We start from the raw sequence: 16,897 nt of genomic DNA on the forward strand, positions 1-16,897 counted from the left end.
TAACGTAACGGTGGATGAATCCCTAGTGCAAATTGTTGAGCGTCCACAATTGATGTCTTGTCTAGTTATTCCACAATTATAAATGCTCCAGCAAGAATGCAATTTGTTTTCTCAAATAACAAGCATGTTTCCGATCACAAAAATGTTCCGAAGTTCCACTAGAGATCATGAAATTAAATCATACACTTGGAGTCATTGAAGTTACTTGACAGTCTTGGATACTGCTTCTCCACTATATATTCCCAGTTACTACAGGGACAATGCAAGTCGACAGTGTTTTAGAGAACTCATGACGCATGTGTAATACCAACATCTGGATACTGCGACATTACAAATACAAGTTTCAGAAGTACATGTATAAAAGGGCTCTTTTTGGAAAATACCTGTTCGTTACAAAATTGGATGCTCCTGTTACAGGAGCCGGTGAAGAATCACGCTGCTTCATTGCCCTTTAAAGTCTTTGAATCTACGCCCAATTCGGTGAGACTGAAGACGCTCAGCTATGGAACCCCAAACAGCTCCTCAGTTACAATGTCATCAGGCTGGGAACAGGGCTCACTTAATGTGCTTGTACTATCAGCGTTAAAATTAGCCGGAGCTGATAACATCATTTCAACGCTCTTTAGATGACGAGATCTGTTTGTCAAATTACCAGAGACTAGAGTCCTTGTATCCCTTCCTCTCGGCTTTGTCCCAATAAACCCACATGCAAGAGCTTCTAAAGCCTTGGTGGTTGGAGGTCGGCTCCTGGTGCTTTGCCTTCGAGAAGTAGTGGAAATTTGTTGATCAACAGCAGCTCCAGCAAAGTTTTCCATGGAACCAAAACTATCCTGCTGCTGTCTTGTCTCTGATGACTCTCTAAGTCCCTCCATAGTTAACTCCTGCTCAGTGCCACCTATTTCTGACTTACTAGGCACGCCTGTCTCGTATTCTTGTGAAACATTTGGTAGTGCATTTAAATCGATCAAACTTCTTGACTGTAGCATTCCATCAAATGAAGCAGCACTACCACGACATTCTTCCCTAGAAGAGCAATTGTCCATCTCATCTGGACTGATGTTATTTGAAAAATTGGGATAGACCTCTCCGCAACAAGAATTGGGCACTGCCACCATATCATCATCTAGATCTTGTGAACTCATCTTTGGCTGAACTCCTTCCTCTATGGCATGGTTTTTTGAAATAGAGTACGATCGGCGACCAGATCTTTCATACTTGCAAGCAATTAATCTCCTGCGTTTAGCCATAGGTGCTAAATAAGAATGTTGACCAGACTTAGCCCTGCGGCTGGATTCACTTTTTGAAATTTTTACTGGCAGCTTTTCATTAAATTGTTCGACACGTTTATCACTTGAGACATGTTCATTATGTGGCACTGTTGTGCTCGTAAAGGTAATCTCACTCTCAGAAGGATCAGAGTGAAGAGGCTGTCTGCTGATTCCCTTGCACTTTAGCTTAGCCATCTTGTTGTCACATGAGTTTGGATCAGAATTTCCTTGACCATCCAATGAGCTATCATCTGAATCCTCTGAACTATCGCTTGCTATTTCTCCTATATTGGCTAAAGGGGCATAGTTATTGACAGCGTCAACAGGCAGAGTCCTCAGTTCCCTCAGCTTGAAAGGTTCTTCGCCGAGGGTTAGACTTGTGTCCACAATAGTGAACTTCATATATTCAGAATTAGATGTTGGTACCTTAGGACAGAGATAGGAATGGTTTCTGTGATCAAGATGGCCATTACAGTCAGATTTGGTATTAATGGAACAGTCAATTTCATCCTGAGTTATGCTTGTACCTGTGCCTCCTTCAGTCTCCAATTCAAGTAGTCTGGGGTCTGAAGCCACCTTATTTAGGACATCAGCAACAGAATCAAAGTAGTGATTTCCTTTCACAAGCCTTTTTCTTGAGAATTTCTTGATGCCAGGGATAAGAAACACCAAGGAATGCTTTGCTGTAAGAATATCTTTGGGCTGTTCTGAGTGCCAACCCCTGGCTAGCAGACGAGGCCAAACTGCTTCCCAGAAAATATCATTTGACTTTGCCTTGCTTAACCTGAAATCACCTGTCAGAAACTTGATGATGTCTCCAGAAGAAAGAGAAGAACATGCTTTGCCAACAGGTATCTCAGGGCGAACGGATAATATCTGATTTGATCTAACTGAATCCACAATGATGCCAGTGAGATCATGCTTTCCCGTACCAATTCCGATGGTTTCAACCAAAACTTGCATACCAACTGTTGTCTTCAAAGAGCAGACAAATTCCTTCAAGGAAATTCTGCCCTCGTTGAATATACTTATGGCCTGGAAAAAATGTGTTGCAATTTTCAGTGGAGAATATCTTCTGCTGAGTAGGAAACTAAAATGAAAATAGAATATGACACTTAATCCTGAATAGTCGATCTTAATTCTGAGGTGTATTAATAAATTGGAAATGTTGAAAGGTAGCTCCAGAGTGAAGAAACAGAAACAATAGCACAGAAATTGGTATAGCAGTGACAGCCAAACTGAATACATTTACAAAATGTTAATCTGTTTTTTTTTTTAATTTACAAATCTTATGTCACAAATTTGTAGTAATTTGTAGAGTTGTTTCTTCAGTTAAGAATGATTCTTGATCATTTCCCTGTAACAAATTTGTATAAAAGCAAATAAAGTTTAATAACACGCCTATTACTCCGCTTGATAAAGCAATTTGCATATCCCACAGGTCAATAGATAACCTGTGTAGTTTTTTTTTCAAGAAATAGAAGAAACCATTATTCATTGATTGGACTAGCAAATCAAGTGGTAGTACCACGTATTCATTTTGGCAATATTAAAAATATATGGCATATAATAAATATGAGAAAACAAATATGATATAAATATTATAATATGGATAAGTTGTTCTTCATGAGGAATACATATTTGATGTGCCACATGATTTAGGACTCCGCTCATATTTCGCACTCAATGTATTAGCTTTCTAGCCATATTATTTTGATGAGAACCCCAGTTGTCGGGTGTGGCTGTTGGATGTGATGTCTAAATTATTTAGTTGTTTAGTTTTAGTACCTATGTTAGAGTCGGCATCAGACATGTGGCAGATGCACCACAATTACTATTGGTTTATTCCTTTGGCATGGTTGTAGTTTGCTGTGCTCAATGAAGATTTAACAATCTCACATTGAGAATTTGAGACACTAAATTAGTATAAATTATTCAACAACACTAGATTGAATATTACGTTAATATTCAATGTTCAGGTCCCTAACTACATTTGAATTCCATTTTAGTTGAAGAGCAACTTTAGGACCATTGTTGATGGAGTGTTTATTATGCTCTCTCTCAATCTGTAAAAGTGTATAATATCCTCTCTAGATACACAATAACCTCACTCGATTAAAAGTGAGCAAAAGAAAGATGGGCGAGGCATGAAGTCTCAGGTTAGATGAATGATCCTTGATCTCATGGTGAATGTTGAGTTGTAGAGAGACTAAGCAATTTAAGAGGACGACATCTCTCTTTCTCATGTGAGCTATCTAGGACTGAGCTGTATTAAAGGGAAGGCTAAATCGGATAAGTTTCTTAAAGGGATCTCAATTTGACCAAATTTTTATTTGATTCCATCCATATTCACTTTCAATTTAACAAGATTTCAATGGATTCAGATCAATTTTCAACTATTATCGAATGCATCTCCAGTTCTCTGTATCGATATCAACTTGTTTTGCCAACTGTAGACTCTAGCTCAATAAGGATAATGTAGTTTGAGGAGGTTAGATATCTTGCAGATAGCATTGTCACTTAGAGGGCAAGACTTTTCTAATTAACTCTAGAAAGTAGACATTGATCTTTTGGCTAGATAGAACTACTACAGCAGGCAAGACTTTTGAAGCCCACAATCAGAGGGAAAGAACAAGCGATTAAAGTCTGATGGTATATCTATATATATGAGCAAGACATATCACTTAGATAATATGGAGTCCAGTATATGGGCAAAAAAGGTTATACTAAACATGCTTACATGTCACAAATATGAGGCGATATGAGTTATACAGATCTTGCACAAGCAATATGAAGCTTAATGTATGTGGCAAAAAGACTAATATGAGCGGTATAGATGTAAATGCAATACAAATTCAAAGTACCTAATATAACCAATGATCATGCCTATCATGCATGCACGATAAACATAAAATAGAATTGCTAGAAAAATTAATTTGGAAGTGAATCTTAATTGTCCCAAACTAATTACATGTGTAAGCATTAGCTGAATAATGATTTAGAGAAATTATGAATAAGCACATGAATTCTGACCATAAATAAATAAATAAGCACATGAATTTAAATTCACATTTCCAAGATTCAAATACTAGTTCCTTTGAAAGTGTAATTTTCATCATCAACAGCATCAACCTACATCAGTCCCGTCTATTTGTGATCAGCTACATTTGGATTGTCCTTCTACTGAATTCTGCAAGGCTATATTACTAGTAATATTCAGTCTTAAAATAATATGTAATTACATTTAAATTTTTTCTTTGGTCTCCTGCTATACCTTTGATTTTCAACGACTCAACCATAATTTTACATTGAGAAATTTTTAAAAAAAAAACTGTTTATCAATATTTAAGGAAGATGAAGAGCTCAGATCATTACGTTACAAAGAGCAAATAAACACGTATATTGGAAACAATTACATACTAAATAAAACTAGTATTATCTTTCATTTATAATATAAATATAGTTTCAACAGGTCAAATTTTAAGATATTTAACATTTCAGACCTTTTATGGAAACTTGAGTAAGGTTAGAAAATATTATAACAGTGACAATCTAGTCATATGCATGCAGAATATGAAATCATAAAAGTTAATTGTTTTAACCTTATTGGGGTGATTATAGAGTGGCGAATGTATTTTAAGATATTTGAGAGTGGTGGTGGATCAAGTTATTTTCTTGCAAAATTGTAGGGACAACAAGGACAAACTAATGTCAACTGATATTGTGTATCAACACGAGTTGACGCCAATACAATATTGTTCAATGCTAGGATGAAAACCAGTATCAAAAGTGAGGTTTAAACCCTCACTTGATCAACTTGTTGGAGAAACACTGAGTTGCAATGATAAAAAAGTTCTGAACTTGGTATATAGAGGGCCATCATCATGACATGGTTGCTTAATTCCATATGAATAATAAGTTGAAACTATAGGTTACTAGAAACTGCCAAAGGGATTTGTTAGATGATGTACATGAGTTTCCCAATAGTCCAAGATACCTCAGTCATTTATAAGATTGAAACTAAGACATGAAATACTCAGCAACATATTCTCTCAATTATTGTTACTACAATTTAATAACCAATCTATGGTAAAAAGATGGATCTACATTGAAACTTAAATTTCATTACATATGAAGATACTCAAGTGATTCTTCAAGAGAAAAAAGATTGCATCTTCAAGTTATTGGCAAATGGATTTCAGTTTGATCAGGCCCTTGTGCAAATTCTTGAAAGGGAAAATTGTCAGCTTTAAATGAAACATTCTCCGTTGTCTAGATATATGATGTCCAAAGCTCAACTTGTGATTCAGACATGTTTTAAACTTGGCATCAGGATGGCACAAGAGTTGGAATGAAATCTTATGATAGCTCATCAAAATCAACTAGCTGTGAAGAACTTTGGTATACTTTCTGCAAGAAGTCTTATACTAGAGAAATAGACTTTCATTTTCATGAAAAAGGACCTAGTGTTAGACTGAATTGAAAAACACACAAGTTGAGAAAGCAAAGATGACCCTCATGAATCCTCCAATCAAAGACAGAGACCCAATGGGTAGGATAGTTAATTCTGGAGTGATAATGCATGGCTCATAAAACAATCCCTTGATGATTGGAAAACCTACAGTGGTTGTTGGTTAAAGTGATATCCATCATGACTCTCACTGAATGCCTAATATTATGACGAACCTTTTTTTCATTCACAATCTTACAAAAAAACTAAATTGCCTTGTGATTTGTCTCTACTAAGTGTGTTCTTCTTCAGGATCAAACTTCTAGGAGGAAGTTGGCTTGCTAGGTAAAGGCACAACCCCTACTGGCTACTACCTTGTGAAGTCTAACAGCTCCAAGAATATATGGTTGGTTCATGCTTGTTCTTCACCTAATTCCTTTAGATGTCCTCCATCCACAAATAAGATATTGTTTGAGCAATAGACTTGAGCGGTATTCTATGCTCCAGACTATGTTCCCTTGTTTTTTTAGGAATATTGATGTTATTGTTTTTCCATAGCTTAGTTTGTGTGGATCCCTTTAAGAGAAGGAGACTCCTAAGAATTAAGTATTGATTTTTTGGAATTTTTCATGAGCCATCTTGTGTGAAAACCCTTAAGATATTAGGTCCCCGAGAAAAAAACAAATGACATCTCCTTATTGTCACTCAATTATTCCTATAGAAGGCATTCTTCTAGTACCTTTGCTAATAAAAGTCTGATCTAGACACTATCTAATCACTTCCCTAGAATTGTGTAATGTAGTCTTCTTATAAAGCACTCGGATGTAATTCCATTATCCACCTTTTAGAAACAACATAAAAATACCTTGGATTCAAGAGGTCACAATTTTAGCTTTCTTAGCTACTCTTAGACAATCCTTTGCCTGACTGAATGCAACAATATATGAATACATTCCCTATTTTTTGTAGTTGAACCCTCATTGTTGGGGGAGAACTTAAAGTGACAAAAGGATTCAATGATCCCTTTTCAGGTTCACTTGAGTTGCCTTTGCATGTTCAGTTCTTCCCAAATATCACCAATTGAACCTTAGCCATCAACCATTGTTTCTCCTTCTTCTACTAAGGCCACATCACAAGAGGAATAAGCAAGAAATCAGCCGATCCTAGACAAACCCATTCCTTATAGGTTCTTTATACTCTACTACAAGGATTTCCCTTGTACTATAAGCACCACAGGCTCCCTTTCGAAAGAGATGATAAATAAGAAACAAAGGAAATGTTGTTCTTGCTTCATATAACATATTGCTTTACGCACAAGTATAAACTAGCAATGACACTTCAAGTCCGGTAGCAATGAGCACATAATTAGCAACGAGTACCAGGAATAATCAGTGATAAAAAAGAAAAAGACAAAATGTATATTTTTCTTACTTAATCAATGCACAAGTTTAAATTGGCAGTGGCATCCTAAAGTCTATTAGCAATTATCACAGAATTAGCAATGTGTATTTGGAATAGTCAAAGAGTACCTCCAACAAAGCATCATGAGCATCCTTTGGCACTTTAGGTAGAACACGTGACAGGAACTCTTGTTGCCTCCATCCAGTAAAAATCCGGTGGCCAAGAATGCACCTTCTACTTTTTAGCTTTCTACACGCTGACCATCTGCGATATGCATCAGATCTGTAGAACTTTCCATAATAGTAGGATAGTATGTCTCCCATCTCTTTGCAATCAATGAACTTCTTCACTTGGACAAGATTCTTTCCAAAGATATACAGGCTGAGGAGAAAACTTTGTGTTTCATTGTAACTCCAAGAGGAAGATATTGTACCAGGCAAGGGACTGTAAGAGATATTGACACTAGGTTGCAACAAAGGAACATCATTGTGCACCTTATTATCTGACATAGTGCTTCCCTTGATTCTAGATCCATCAGGTTCTTCCATATGAATTCCAAAATCAGTATGTTTTTCTTTACATGCAAGGAGATTTATGCTGTGACAACTTGAATTCTCTGTTGGTACTACAGTTATTGTATAATCAACACACTCATCTTCAACTTTTCCAGTGCTTGAGTGCTTCACTGACCCACCTTCAATGACACTAATGCTGGAACAAGAAACTCCTTCTTGTTCATCTTTGATAGCATCATCCATGTGGAGAACCCACATAATGGGGATGGCTAAGTCTACTCTGGCATGATAATCAATAGCGCCAATGCTATTGATACTAGTAAGGCATGATTGTGACTCTATTGCTAGATTTGGTATGCCTACTTGGTACCCATCTCCTATGCGAGGGGATATCAATGGTTCATCATAAATACCATTTTTGACAAGGGAATCTGATGAAGGTAACTGATCAGAAAACATGTCAGCAATGTGCTCTTCTTCAACACAGTTCGTTTCGCAAGAATCCATCTGTCATCACATTGACTAGAAAAGGTCAGGCGCCTGTGCATTGCCTCAACTTTGCAGAGAAAGGCCCAAATAATAATTAAGTTGTTGATTTACCAACACAACTCAGATTTAAATAAAGATGTGAAATTTATCACAGACATTGTCCAGGGACACTAGATTTCAATAAAGATGTGAAATTTATATGGATGAATTATCCAGGGATAGAACTCATATGCCAACCAGATCTTCAAAAGCTAAATCCAATTTCACCAATTTAATTCATCTGAAATAAATTGATTAAAACATTAACTAGGAAATATCAGGAACTTGTGAATAGCATTCTCATGCATCAAAGAAAAGCCCGAATATGGATGTAAGTCAGAAAAGGGGGTGGATGTCAGATACATATAAGAATATCTATTCTACTCTAGCATTCTTCAAGAGACGCATATATTTGAAATAGCGGGAATTTGAAAACAAAAATCAACGCTGGGAAAGAAAATAATTACTTTTACTTTTTCTGAAAAAAACTAATCATTTATAAATTTTTATCACCTGAAACCTAATAGAAGGATATGGTTCAACTCAGTAAAAATGGTAAAACAAGAAAGACTAATCCCACGGACCAATTTTGGGAATGGAGATATACGACCAAGAAACCAAGCCTAACAGGCAGCATGAAGAACATGCCGACGACTCCTGTCAGCAGTCAAAACAACACGCCGATAAAATGAAACCCTGATACGATGATATCAGCCGAACAGCAAGCTAATCAATTAGCAATCAACAATAAGATCCTGCAATCATCAAGTATATCATTCTAGTTCTGAGCCGTTATGAACTAAACCATCGGCCACACACACTGCTCGATCCACATTCAAAGAAAGAACACTTTTTGACGAGGATTTCCATGATAATTCAACAAATCGTACAACTCCCTACGTTAGCAGAACACCCGGAATCATGTCGCGAACATAGTCAAGAAAAGCAGACACAAGAAAGCTTACTAACAAGAAAGCACATAAGGTAAAAAAAAAAAAAAAAAACGATAACGAGATTGAAAGCAAAGGTACAGGAAATGGTATACCGATCGCTAGACAGAGGTCGGTCACGACTTATCTTCGCCTTCAACAAACAAACCGATCCACGAGAGAGGAGCAGAGCGAGGGAGAGGGCGAGGAGGAGCGCGACGAGAAGGAGTCGAGGAGGCAAGAAAGAGACTTGGAAAATAATAATAGTGGGGGAGTTCGTTCTCCTCTTCAATAAGTTTGCTGAAATAAATAAGGCCTTTTTACAAAGCTCTTTTATCTTTCATTTAATAAATAAAAAAAATGACTGCGCCAGTGGGTCCCGTCTTTGCATTCAATCATAAGGCAGGTAGCAACCGGTTTTTTGGATGATTAATGTAATGGATAAATCAATAATTATAAAAAGAAAGGAAGTTGACCGGCCCGTAACAAATAAAATTATCTGAGATCAATTCTTAATGAGAGTATTTATTCAGTGTCGTTAATTTTAGATTTCTCAAATTTATCTCGTGAAAAATTTTTATGGGTCAAATCGATTAGTCATTTCGAAAAATAACTTTTTTCTAATTTTCAATTAATACTTCCCTTAAATTATAAAAAAAAAAAGTTTTAAAATATATTTTATAGAGGCTTAATTTTCAAAATCAACACTAAAATGTTTGTAATAGATTTTATGAATGTGAATTTATAATAATAAAAAGTTTGTGATATACTTCAAAAACTATATCAATCACATAGTTTGTTATTTTTTTAAAATAATAGATTTGAAATATTCTTATTTTACTTCTTTTAAACTAAATATTGTAAATAGTTTTTATAGAGTCCTAATTTTCAAAATCAACATTAAATTTGGCATTGTTTTACTTTGTATTATAGATTTTGTGTATCCGAATTTATAATAAAAATTTATAGGACCAGTCATTTACTCCTATAAAATATATCAATAATTTGTCTAATAACATCATGTAACACTAAATTTCATTGAGTCAACTGGTTTGACAAGATTTATAAGTCATCCTCTGGTTTTGGAAACCCAGCCATAGATTAATTGGTGTTTGCTGTTTGGATACGAACAGCTGAGAACGCTATTTCATGTGCTTCAATTGTTTTTTTTTTATTTTGTTTTTTTAAGCCTCACGGGTTAGTTATTTCTCGATGATTTATCTGTATGTATTTTATCACATGACTAATGACACTGGACGATGAGTAATATCATCTTTCTCTAATATCATGTTTTTACCAGATTACACCACTTGTTTAAACCAAATTTAATTCATTTATTACTAAATCAAAAAAATAACCCATAGCTCTACCATAAATTAAACTAACTAATTCCATTAGCTTGTCCTGCCGCAACTTAACAGAAAGCCCAACTTGCTAAATGTTCATCAAATTAATTAAAGCGAGAAATTCTTTACTACTGCTACATGAGCGGCGCCAAGAGATAATCCATTGGGCCAAACAAGGAAATTAGGATCCGTTAGTATTAAAAGTTGACTTGCAGATCAGTTGCAGCTTGGTCGTCAAGAACATGATATACTTCCGGGAAAGTTGGATTCTCTTATGGTTCACTACTTCAGATATAGATACAGACAATTCTTAGAAAGCAACAAAGGCAGTCTCTGTTCTTATGTCTGACATCTAAGATAAGGCACTCATTGGACTTTCTGCAAGCAGATGACAGTAATAAAATTAATCAGCATTAATGCATCACCAGGGCTCCATTCTCTTCTCCTTTTTAGAGGGGAAAAAAAGGGGATCGAACTGCAAAAAACAGTGAAGTTTCATGCATAGCTTTCAAAATCAAGTCTTCAGTGTGCCTTCATTCATGTGATGCTGCTTCAGTACCTTTTTACCTGGTAAGCATAAAATGCTCTGATAAAAAGATTCAACATATTTAAAGTACTTCGCATACTGTTAGCCAACCTGAATACAGACCAACAGCAAGGCATTTCAAGTCTTACTGAGAGCTCAATGACACATCTAGTTTTATATAAATCCCATGCAGAAGTGGACGCTACATTAGTAATCAAAGCATCAGTCAATGAAGAAACAGGTCGTAGGAATCAGAGATCTTTGGCAGGGAGCTGCCGATGTTATCCGTATTGATGCCATTGGAACCAGGGAAACTGAGTTCCCACACAGGTTCATCCATCCAAAACGCTTTGCTCATCTCTGAGATCATCTGATCATCTCCATTAGCGTTGCTGGTCGATGTTTGGTTCTGCAGTTGGGAAGCCACCGGAGCATTTGGCTCAGTCGAGTGTTTGCGGGAGTTGGAAGACCGGCGGCAACTCTCCTGGACTATGCTGCTCAAGTACCCCGACCTGGTGTCGTCGCAAAAGAGGAAGTCATCAGAAATCTCTACGTCATTGCTCTTAAACTCCGCCGCAGTGCGACGGCTCGGGGCGGAGATGCTATGGCGATGGTTCTGGATTGAGAAGGCGCTGTGGTCGGGGGGTTGAACGACGGGCAGAGCACCACCGGTGAGGTGTCCGTGGCGCGGCGGCTGCGGGATGTTGAAGCTTTGGGAATGGAAATGAGGGAGGACGGAGTACTGGAATGCGGTGATGGGAGTCTCGGAGTAGATGAAGTTGGTCCTCGCTTGACTGCCCTTCATGGCGAGTGCTGCCCTGTCGTAGGCCAGAGCAGCTTCTTGGGCAGTATCGAACGTCCCCAGCCAATGCCTCTCCTTGGTCGTTGGGTCCCTTATCTCCGCAGCGTATCGCCCCCATGGCCGCCTCCTCACCCCGAGGAACCTCCCCGGCTCAGCCGGCTTCCTCCTTCCTCTCCTCTCGCCGGAGGATGGAGAAGACGATGAGGACGACGATGAGAAAGAATTCTTAGCCCGGGAGAAGTCCATCGTGGAAGAACTAGTGTTAACATTGCACCCTTGATCCTTCGCTGTTGCATTGTCGATGGACTTGGAGGAAGACATGGATAGAAAGAAAAAGGAAACGAGGGGATTGGATATGGTGAGATTGTAGTAGTGGAATGGAGAGGTGAAGAGACAGAGGTTTTAAAGGAGAGATGCTGGAAGGGAGGACACTGTAGATGGACAGGGGATGTTATGGATATCTTCATGCCTCACCTTCAAAATATATATTAATGGAAGCCATGCATTTGGATCTTCTTGTCTTCGAATTGACTAAGATATGATTAACCAACTAATCCACTAGGAATTTCTATGGGCTACAGGTGTGTATATCCGTGTGTTGGGAATGAGAAAGATAACATAGGATCAACATGGGTCCTCTATTCTACGGTAGTCTACCACTTTTATTTTTCCATGGCTTATAATCGCTGTCGTTTTTAGTGAGAACTAGCAGTTGATAATTACTCAGATTTGACATATGCAAGCATAAACTGTAGCCTCGTGGAGCCTAAACACTTTACGGATCTAAATTATGAGGCATGCAAAGGATCAGCCATGTGCTTCCGCATTTTAAGCGAGACATAAATGGATCAAGTTGCTTTTGTGGCTTTTTGTCAGCTTCAGGTTTACTACCGGAGGGAGCACTTAACGTTGCTCTCCGAATTAAACAAACAAACAAACAAAGACATTCTTTTTTTCTCTCTCTCTCTTGTGAGGCAAACGTCGGTAGTGACTGCCACATGAAACATGAAGGAGGAGGAGAAGCTGCAAGGGCGGGGGTCCCCATGGCCAACTGATGCCATCTTAATTTTATCTGAGTAACATATACATTTGGGCATCGTAGCGAGAGAGCATTCATGTCCCCCCAAAGAGTGAAAATGGAGTCAAAAAGGCGAAGTGCCAATGAATAGAATGCCAAATGAATCAACACAAATTAAGTATGTCATATAATATATACGACCATTGACTTCTCCACTGAGGGATTGTGAACTTTGATGCGTATGATGATGAGGAGATCCTTTTCCATCCTGTCCAAATTATGCATTATTGTTAGACGACGTATGCTGTTGTTAGAAGCAGCAGCAGCATTGTTCTGCCTCATCTTAAAAGGTGTGAGGATTAGATAACAGTGGACATCAAATAGTGAGTACAATACATATGTGTATTTTTTAAGGAAATTAAACAATAATCATGTAGAGAATTACTGGCACGGGAACCAAAAGAGAGAAAGAAAGAGGGCATTGCATATGGTTGTGTGGAGAGGCGAGTAGGAGTAGGTCGCCCGGGATTTGGGGGATGGCTTTATACTAGTTTGACTTGAGGTTTTGATGGAGGTGGCAGAAGGAACAGGGCGGTTTGTCTGGCCGTGGTAGGTCGTACGCGAACGTGAGGGCGTGGCACCGGGGCCGGTGGCTAGGAGTGCGCACGTACCCAAGTGCATGCTCCGCCGTGACGTGCGTGGAGTACTGGAGGGCATGAGGGCAGCACGAACTTGTCGGCGACAAGTTTTCATGGTGGATCTCGATATTGCTCGGTTACATCGATGTAAGGATCGCGATCTCGTGGTTTGCTTTGCGCGCCACCCGATCGGAAGCGAAACTCGCCGGTCTTCGTTACTTGAATCCGCACAAATTATCCGATGCCTTCGAGTGCCTGCAGATTGTCCTCGTTATTCAAGAGATTAGGATATTCTTAAATGAAGTGGTCTGTGAACAGAGTGTATGCAGTGAATATTGACCGGCATGCAATCATGCACAAACTAGTCGATCATGGGATGATCATCTGACGAACAACAGTGACAGTGGGCATGCTCAATCCTTCCGCTCTTCTCCATGTATACGTACTCATGTAGGATATTCCTACAACCCATTCCTATTGCAATGATCTCTCTGCGTGTTGAATTCTCAACGCCCAAGAAATTATTTAACCATGACGATCGATTTCCTGTGAACAGTGGGGCACGTCGCTCCCAATCATCACATTCACTGCTCTACTGTTTCTGTCTTTCTCTTTCGGCGAGACATGTCTCCAATATATATATATATATATACACGCATGGCAGTGTAGGACACCTCTCGCTACTGACTTCTCACCATAACAAGTAACTAATGATATCAATTAGATATGTGGATAATGAATAAGTGTCTTGATTAAAAGAAATTTGAAAATATTAGAAAACCAGTCAACAAGTGAAAGCACAATGGACCTATGGAAAGTCTGTGGCATTGAAGTATGGTTCTATAATTTATATATACCCATATTCTAACGAACAACTTAAAAAAGTTATCTAACTTGATCAACATTTTATGAATAATACGGTTTAAAGACGCTGTTGATTTCATAGTTGATTCCTCCTAGCTTGACTGTATACAAGCCTAGCTAGCTCAAGCGGTGCGTGTATCGGTCCACAACCCTCTGAGCACACTTGCTCCTGGGCTCCTTCACCTTGTTTAAGAACGTTCAAGCAACTGTAAGAAAAGGATTGACCCAGAGCACTTTTATTATTTTCACTTTCATTGACTTGAAAAGAAATTTGCATCGCACCAAATCATGTGTCATTGTGATATATGAATGTTAAGTTATTGAATAAAATTTTGTAGATCAGGGATCAAGAAATATCAAAAACTCAAAGCAAGATAGGTTTGACTCTTCTTAAAGCAAAAGTTCACTATACAGAATTCCTAGCAGAGATCTTTGAGCAATTATTTCTTACCTTAAAATCATTGCTTATAACAACAACTTCAATAAAAAGCCATTTACTCACAACTTTGATGAAGTTTCGGTAAGCAAATGGAACCAAATAGATCTGAAATTTCCTAAACACACATATAGAACGCGACCTGATCATGCCTCAACATCATTATTATTTGTTGAGGATAGAATCATAGAACATCAATTATATTTCTTGAGGATAGAATCTTAGGACATGTAAACTTTATATTATATTATATTATATATAGATATATACACACTAAAATAATTCGAAAGCATCAAAGGATCGCATTACTTACCTTTGAGTTATTGCAAATACATATATAAAACTGTCAAATGTCATGTGATAGTGCCAACCACTGATATCTAGCTATAGCCTTCAATTATTTGTATGCGACAATAAAGTCATAATACTGCAACTTCTCTTGTCCATATGTTAAACAAACGATCTTGCAATTTCTCTTGCATCTATGCCACTAAACCTAAATTACATACCATAGTCCCGTGATTAGATAATATAAATTTAATTACACTTTGATTCGATCTGTTACATTTAAAAAATATAATGAAACCAAATTAGGCACTGATCCCTAATTCCTTGCAGTGTTTTTTTTTTTTTGAAATATTTATACTCATTGAAAACGTCGTATAAAATTGTATATTGAAAATTTTTACATTACTTAATTATATTTGTAATTTTCTCTACTCTTTGGCTATATATATGTCATGCTAACTATATACATTATATTAAAATTTTCTAATGTAATTATTCGGTGCCTTAAGAGAGAGACAATCTTTAAGTGAACAAGATCCATGATAACGCATGCAACACAAAAGGTTCCAAGGTATAAACTCTTACCGGCCTTACCAGGCAGGTGATACGAGTACAAACATCACCACCCTAGATATTCATAAAAGTTGGTAGACATTAAAATATATGATACGGTGTATAGCGAGGGGTCCAGGTATAATATAGGGTCAATAGTTAAGATAATTTAATAATCAAAAGTCGAAGAGGTGATAATTAAGATCAGAAAGTACGTGTTTGAATGGATCATTTTTTCTCGGAACTTGGCTCCTTTCGTCTCAAGGTCACTACTTTTAGTTCCCAGCCAACCAGCCCTAGAGTTGATCAGATCTTCTGAGACATCTCCCTGTATTTCGTGGTTGCTCCTATGGGTACACTCTCGGTCTGCCCCAAGCTAAGCTAGCTGAACCATAAGGCTCAACCCCTCACATCTCAAGAACAAGGCTCCCAGTCTACTCCTGATTGGCCCCCATGTCGGTCGAATCCCCAGGGCTCAGCCACTCACTTTTCAAAGGCACAACTCTCAGTCTACTCCTGGTCATTCCCATAACTGGTCGGACCCCCATGTTGGATCGAAAAGACGCTAGACGGAGGTGAATAGCGTTCGTCGCTTTTTTTTTAAAAAAATTGAATATGCGGCAAAAAAGAAACTCTAAAGTACAAACGCTAACACAAGTAATTTTTATTGGTTCGGAGCCTTCGACGACTCATATTCTAAGTCCCACACTCATTGAGTGCTTTCGTTGGGCAATCATTATCAGTTCAAAAATAAGTTACAAAGATTTGAGTACAAGAACTGAAACGTAAATATTACAGATAAACAGAAAGAAAATTTAAAGAAGTTTCCATTCTTCGAACTTCGAAGCAATCTTTCGGTGTCGTAGAAGCCTTTTCGGTGCAGCACGCAAATATGAAAGTCGTAGCGGATGTTATTCTAAAGCAATTGGTGAAGGCTTTTATATAGGCTTATTTCGGGGCTAACGTTGCTAACGTGGTGGTCTCTCGTTGAAACTTGATCCGCAAGTTTATCCACCTCCGTGTCTGGACCGTTGACATGGGTTGATCGATCGTCGTGCTCCAGCTCGGCTTTTGGATGACCATCTTCTCTGGCCATGCATCACCTCCAGTTGTGAGCCACCAGTGACAAAAAAACTTGGTGAGTTTTGGGTGATGACCTTGATGTAAACCCAAATGTAATTAGTGTATGGAATGGATTAGGGTTTATCTTAGGGGTTAAATCTAATCAAATTACATTAATGAACTAGATTGGGGTTAATGACATGATTAGAACCCTAACCTAATTAATTAGATAGATTAAACTAGGGTTAATCATGGATTAGACCAAGTTTAATCA

The 16,897-nt window shown here is 37.9% G+C and overlaps 2 protein-coding genes across 2 annotated transcripts; both read right to left on the minus strand.

The window, feature by feature from the left end:
- Positions 1 to 145: 145 nt before the first annotated feature.
- On the minus strand, positions 146 to 9,378 carry LOC122012556. Its single transcript, XM_042569133.1, has 3 exons — positions 9,208 to 9,378; positions 7,248 to 8,141; positions 146 to 2,303 (listed from the first exon to the last, which is right to left on the minus strand). The coding sequence occupies exons 2-3, from the start codon at positions 8,139 to 8,141 to the stop codon at positions 501 to 503; spliced, it is 2,697 nt and encodes an 898-aa protein (XP_042425067.1). The 5' UTR covers positions 9,208 to 9,378; the 3' UTR covers positions 146 to 500.
- A 1,664-nt stretch (positions 9,379 to 11,042) lies between these two features.
- On the minus strand, positions 11,043 to 12,156 carry LOC122011988 (ethylene-responsive transcription factor FZP-like). Its single transcript, XM_042568435.1, has one exon. It carries the CDS (start codon positions 12,084 to 12,086, stop codon positions 11,190 to 11,192), a length of 897 nt encoding a protein of 298 aa, XP_042424369.1. The 5' UTR covers positions 12,087 to 12,156; the 3' UTR covers positions 11,043 to 11,189.
- Between the last annotated feature and the right edge of the window lie 4,741 nt (positions 12,157 to 16,897).

This window comes from Zingiber officinale, chromosome 8A, assembly GCF_018446385.1.
Source record: "Zingiber officinale cultivar Zhangliang chromosome 8A, Zo_v1.1, whole genome shotgun sequence".
In the NCBI taxonomy this organism is placed as follows: Eukaryota; Viridiplantae; Streptophyta; class Magnoliopsida; order Zingiberales; family Zingiberaceae; genus Zingiber; species Zingiber officinale.